The 6,714-nt window shown below is 40.4% G+C and overlaps 1 protein-coding gene across 2 annotated transcripts; it reads right to left on the minus strand.

Annotated features, from left to right (window-relative positions):
• Positions 1-2,515: 2,515 nt before the first annotated feature.
• Positions 2,516-5,043, minus strand: LOC144526047 (C-X-C chemokine receptor type 2-like). 2 transcript variants are annotated; one of them, XM_078263218.1, is made up of 2 exons: positions 4,937-5,043; positions 2,516-4,565 (listed from the first exon to the last, which is right to left on the minus strand). In XM_078263218.1, exons 1-2 carry the CDS (start codon positions 4,941-4,943, stop codon positions 3,490-3,492), a joined length of 1,083 nt encoding a protein of 360 aa, XP_078119344.1. In that variant the 5' UTR covers positions 4,944-5,043; the 3' UTR covers positions 2,516-3,489. The 2 variants fall into 2 exon arrangements, with proteins under 2 accessions (XP_078119344.1, XP_078119345.1); XM_078263219.1 differs by having other exon boundaries at positions 2,516-4,538; positions 4,937-5,036.
• Positions 5,044-6,714: the final 1,671 nt, after the last annotated feature.

Consider the following 6,714-nt stretch of genomic DNA (forward strand, 5'->3'; position numbering starts at 1 on the left):
AATCCAGCAAGGACATTAGAATCTATGAGCAGGCTTTACATATAAATTACTGTTAACAAAGTTCTCACATTGTTTTTATGTAAGATCGATAACTTTCTATAACTTGAAAAGCCAAACTATAATATTTCGATGCATATCTGCGGTGAATAAATTCCTCTCAAATCGCTGTTCTCTGACCTCAGCTTTTGTCCGAAGAAGAAAAATAAATGGTTGATTACCAAGTAATTAAGCAGATAGAGATAGCTGCCACTCTCCTGCCCAGAGGTATTTTTAGGGCAAGACACACTGGATCATGTTGCATTAACAGCTCCCTTGACTTGTCTCCTGGAAGTGGCGGCCTTGCTTTTCCTCTCCTTTTCCCGATGTCCTCTGACCTTTTAGTATTTTATAACAATTTCCCAGTGGTGTGTAACTTCTCTGCAGAGTAAGGCAAATCTTCAGCGTGTGTCCTCTTTATTCCCAGCAGCCTTGAGATATGCTCTTGCTTGGCTTCTGTTTGAATTCAAGCACCAAGTCCTGTCCAGCAAGTTGCACAGTGCCCCCCCCCTCCATATCCCATGAGCTAAACCACCCCACTCATGATCTCCCCCTGCCACTGCCAGCCTGTCTAAAGGGGGAAATGACAGTCAGAGCCCAGCAAGCCTTACAATGACAGCTGCATGGTGAGCTGTCTGCCCACTCACTGCGAGGCTCCCGCCCCCTTGTCATTTATAGCCAACCTGAGGTCAGTAGAACATGTGAAATAGTGAAACACTTGGCAAAAAGGAGGGGGTGGTCAGCATGGGACAGATATTTAATTTGTAGGTCAAATGTAGAGGCTGGCGTAAGTCTCCCAATTGTGTTGAGGTGGTCAGATATCATGAAACTGAAAACATCGCTGCATTAGCATTGCAAGATGGCAGCTGGGGCCCTATAATAGATATTTTAAGGACCTTCTACATGAACAACAAAGTTGAGGCAGTATCCTACCTATTCTGCAGAGTATCCGTTGGTGCTCAGTGAGTAAAACACCTGAAACACAAGAAACAAATAAAAAAAAAAGGTTAGCAGTAGTTCCTGTTCCTATTACTACTGTCTTAATAAATGGAAATATGTTATATATTTTAATCAAATTGAAGACAAGTGATTGTAATACTGCAGCTCACAAACATTTAAGTCAAATTGACTGCTGACTTAGCTCATTGCTATGCAACTCTACTGCTAGCATTATTGCTACAAATATAACACCACATTATCAATGACAAATCAAAACACGTGGTACCTCAACAGTAAAAGTTTAAATGCAACTGCAATTTATAACTTAACAGTACCTGTAGCTTAATAGCGTATTACTATGCATTTAGCTGATACTGCTAACTAGCATATTGCTAACGTTACATGCACCATGGAAGACCTGAATGAAGCAGTTTATGTTAAGGATATGCTTAACAATAGAACAGAACCCACTATGCAGACACTGGCAAGAGTTAACAATTTATTCACAAAAACAAAAACAAGGTAAATGTGCAAAAAGGTATAGCCTAACTGGTGAGCATGGCGCGGGCGGGAGAAGGGAGCCGGTGTCCAGGGGTAGTGAGCGGGGTTCCGAGTGAGGACAGAGTAAATTACGGGTCTGAGCGTGGCAGACGAGCAGGTGAGCCTGGCAGGGATTGAGGGAACAAAAAAATACAAAAAGGTGAGTCAAGCAGGCAAAACAGGCAATGAGCAAAAATTCTAACAAGCGGGATTCAAAAAGTGCTAGTCGGCCGGGTATTTACCACTGAGGCTGCAACAACGAACTGACGAGGAGTGAAGCAGGAGGAGATGGCAATCAGTGCTGAGGACTTGCAGGTGGTTGGTTGAACAGACAGCCAGGTGAGTGGAAGCAGATTGGCCACGCGCAGCCTCTCTCACCGGCAAGACAGAAAACAGAAGAGGGGCGATACATTGGTGGTGTGGGGGAATCCACAGGGAAGAGTCAAAGCTGCAGATCCTAACAGTTTCATGTTGTAAAACAAGACTTACCTTGTAAGAAAAGCAGGGGACTTGAAAATGTTCAAGGACATATGACAAGCAGGACATTAGTCAGGCACCATATAGCTTATTAATGTAAGTTTAGCAAGCAGTAGCCTACATTTTTGGCAGATTATGGCGAGCACAAAATGCTCTTAAACCCATATTATTGGACAGGATGTTTGGTAACTATATGTTAAAACGCTAAGTGATACATGTATTCCAGATCAAATTTACTATACATTACTTTAGTAGTAGTAGTAGTAGTAGTAGTATGCTTGTAGTATATGTTGTTGTAGAGTAGAAATTGTAGTACTTAGCCTATTAGTATAAAATATAATACTATTTTATTAATGTCAACTATTTTTCATTTGTAAATTTGTAAATTCTTTCTACCAGGAACAAGCTGTGGTTGTACACGTAAAAACATTACTAGTTTTATCTTCTATCAGCTGTTTATGTCAAACGTAAAAGCTTTTGTGACGTAATGCGGTGTTATATTAACCAGAAACAGATAGCAGTGTACATGTCTATAAAACTTTAATGATGATATACAACTATAGTTTACAAATTGTGTGGCATGTGAATGACCATCTGCTGTCTTTAGCTAAATATACATACAACTTTAAACAGACTTAATTACAAAAATGTAAATACATTACTATAAAAATGTATAAGAAGTCAACAAGTATTGTTTCTGCTTCACTTGCTGCAGTAGACATTGAGCTGGAAGTAAAATGCTCGTTAAAGTACATTGGTATTGATTTGGAAATTTGAATAATATAAAATCAATTGAATAATTCACATTCATATGCTATAGTTATAAAAGAAAAATGACCGGTCAGATGTTTCACTATTTAATGCTGAAGTGTCTTGATTCTACCTTTTTTTTTTCCCCAGAGATTTCAGCTGCATCTCAAGGTGTTCATCAGTGGATGTTTGTCTTAAAGTTGTGACGAAATACTATTGTTTTGAAAGATAGTCTCACATTGAGACTTGACAAACATGTTTGCAACAGTTTTCTCAGAACTAGACGTGACTGAGGTAACGGAGGGGATTTTTACTTGAAACAACATTGCAGACAGGGTTGAAACCAACGTTCAAATACCTCATTGTTGGAAGTAATTTTAGAATACCAAGTTGCAGAGAAGCAGTGGTGGGCAATCAAAAGTTTCGAACTTTGGCTCCCGCCAACAATGCTCATTTAAATAAGTAATAGAAAAATAAAAAACATGCAAGTAGAAATAGGTATCTAAGACATATAAATTGTAAACCAAGTTAAATATGATGAAAAAATAGAGAAAAGTATGAAAAAATATTTACAAATGTAGGTAAACTGTAGGCAAATGTCATTGTTTTGAAATGATTGAGTTTCCCACCAAATATGAGTTGCAATAAAAATGCAGTATCAAAAGTTATCCAGCATGTGAGATCCTTCAGTACATACGCTGATGTGGTTCATTTATGTGAGCAGTTCAAAGTGTCTCTTGGGTGTTCTCACAAGAATGTGGATGTGATTTCTGATGACAGTGAAGACCTGCTGCTTCTCGTCACAGATGTTCTCTCCACGACGCCGATCTTCCTCATGATCTGAAACAGATTCTTCCTGAACTTCTCTCCCACGAAAGCATACAGCACCGGGTTGATACAGCTGTGAAGCAGCCCCAGGCTCTGGGTGGCAAACATGGCCCGGTCCACTGCCATCCTTGCTGGGCACCGGTACGGCACTATCTTTGACCTGAAGAAAGTGTCTGCCATCACTGCGAGGTGGTACGGTGTCCAACAAAGCAGGAAGGCAACGACCACGAACACGATCACTCTCATGGCTCGCTGCCGCTGAAATCCCCCACGGATGTGAAGGAGGCGCTTGATGGTTACGCCGTAACAGGGCAGCATGATGGACAAGGGGATCAAAAACCCCAAAGTGTGGCGAAGAATTCTGGTGGCCAGCCGCCACCCGTCAGCACTGCTGGGATCGTACTGTTCAGAACACACTATCATATTGGAGCTTTGGGATTTAAAAGAATAATTGAAAAGCCCCGGCAGAGACAGGAGAACACCAACAGTCCAGACAGCAGCACAAACTCCCCAGCTGACTCGCTGTCTGTTAGCCCTGCGGGCCTCCATAGCTCTCACGATCACCATGTAACGGTCCATACTAATGCAGGTCAGGAAGAGAATGCTAGAGTAGAAGCTTAGCTCTTGGAGGATGGTCATGATTTTGCACATGGCACCTCCAAACACCCAACCCTTGGTAATAGAGGTGGCCCAGAATGGGAGCGTAATGGCCAGCAGGATGTCGGCAATGGCCAGGTGGAGGAGGTACAGGTCAGAGGGAGGCAGCGACTGCTTGCTCAGGCCAATCACCAGCCCCACTACCAGATTCCCAGGAATGGCCAGCAGAAAGATGAGGACGTAAAACACGCTGACAACAACGATCACTGCATATGGCATGTGGAATGTGTCGCAGGGCTGCGTCTCGGGGTTTAGGTTGAAGTCGGTGTCATTATAAGTAAAGTTGAGTTCGTCATAAATAGAGCCAAAGTCTAGAATAAAAGAAGACGTGTTTGGATCTGAGGACAGCAAACAATATGACATTTTAGTCATACAAAATGCATGTAATAAACACCTGTTAACATAAGCCTAAAGAAAATACTTAATGTACCTTTTAACAGATCAGACATTCAGCAGGCTATACTGTATGTACAAGGTCACTGTACAATAAAACACCATTGTTACAGTTGCCTACATCTCTTTAAGTCTTACACAGAATTTCCATCAGAATATTAAATTGTAAATGTCCCTTTGCCAAATTGCCCTTACTTATTTTAGTGAGGTATTTAATGGCTACACATTTAAAACTGCCTGTTTGCTATGAATACATGTATTTATTTAATATCAGTCAATATAAGTAAGTTGTTATTCTAAGGATGGAAATACTCACCAGTCATTGTGGCGTCTTCTTTGCAGGAGGCACAGAGTATGTCACAAAGAGACAGGGAACCAACACTGTATTTCTCTTCACCCCTCCCATTACACCCTAAGCATATCCCTATTCTCTCACACACACACACACACACACACACACACACACACACACACAGATTCTGATTCGCTCAAAAAAAACAAAAAGGAAGATATGACTTCACATCACATGAATTGTATCACGTTTAAAATATAGTTGGACGTTATTCTGTTTAAGGTCTTATATTTCTGTAGATGGCGTATACTTTTTAACACTTATTAGGATAGGAAAGACCTCTGTAATTTCTCTATTTTGTGTAGTTTATGTAGTTTGAAAACCTATTCTTGGACATTTTTCCTTATGCTTTTTTCATATCTATTTATTTTAATTCCCAGCTATTCTTTTCTACTTATGTGAAGTGTTTGTTGATACATCAGTCGTCAGACTATTTCCAATAGTCACTGTTTGGTTATCCCTTAACCAGGCATCCCCTAAACAAACCCATGCCGCATTATCTGAATCATCGGTGTCATGAGATGTGCTGTCACACTGTGTGCAAACTCGAAAGAGAAACCATTAGTTTATGAATTCAAAATAAACACTGGATGAACTATAAAGATATTCCAGAAATGTAGTATATCAACAAACAAACAAAAAATGTAATTTGCCTGGTTCTCTGCTTTTCCAACACACTCATATCCTTACTATTTGATGCCTTTGTTTATATAGAGAAAACATTTATATAGAAAGAAAAATATATAATAGGCTACTTTCCTGACAGCTGAGGAGGTCACAAGGTTGAAACCTCTATCAACATGTTGTGAAATTAAAAATACCATAGGCCACGTGATGTGACTACATTTTCGATTGACCACTGCTGTTGAGGAAGTTCCCTCCGCTCATGACATGCATCTGTGTTGACACATGAGCGCCGGGCATCACATTTCCTGCCACACTTCTCACATGTTTCAACTTCCAGTTGTCACAAGTGCTGCAATGTTGTCACAAGTGGAATTACATAAACATGTTTTGAACATAAGGGCAGGACAAACCATTGGGCTACTAAACATTAGGCAGTAATGGAAAGTTACTAAGTTCATTAACTCAAGTTCTGGTTGAGGAGTGCTGACCCCTGCCAATTCCCAAAATGTGGGACTCTCATCGGCATAATTTGTGGTAGTGGGGGACTGCGTCCGCGCTCTTTTCAATAGCATTCGTACAATCCATATTTTTCGCACTTTAGCTACTTTCTTACTCATATATACACACACACATAGTGTATATATGAGTAAGAAAGTAGCCAAAGTGCGAGAAATATGGATTGTACAAATGCTATTGAAAAGAGCGCGGATATATATATCTATATATACAGTACTGTGCAAAGGTTTTAGGCAGGTATGAAAAAATGCTGTAAACTGAGAATGCTTTCAAAAATGGAAGTGTAAATAGTTTATTTTCATCAATTAACAAAATGCAGTGAATGAACAGAAGAGAAATCTAAATCAAATCAATATTTGGTGTGACCACCCTTTGCCTTCAAGACAGCATCAATTCTTCTAGGTACACTTGCACAAAGGAACTCGGCTGGTAGGTTGTTCCAAACATCTTGGAGAACTAACCACAGATCTTCTGTGGATGGAGGCTTCCTCAAATCCTTCTGTCTCTTCATGTTATCCCAGACAGACTCGATGATGCTGAGATCAGGGCTCTGTGGGGGGCCATGCCATCACTTCCAGGACTTCTTGTTCTTCTTTACG

Source organism: Sander vitreus, chromosome 11 (assembly GCF_031162955.1).
Source record: "Sander vitreus isolate 19-12246 chromosome 11, sanVit1, whole genome shotgun sequence".
Lineage (NCBI taxonomy): Eukaryota > Metazoa > Chordata > Actinopteri > Perciformes > Percidae > Sander > Sander vitreus.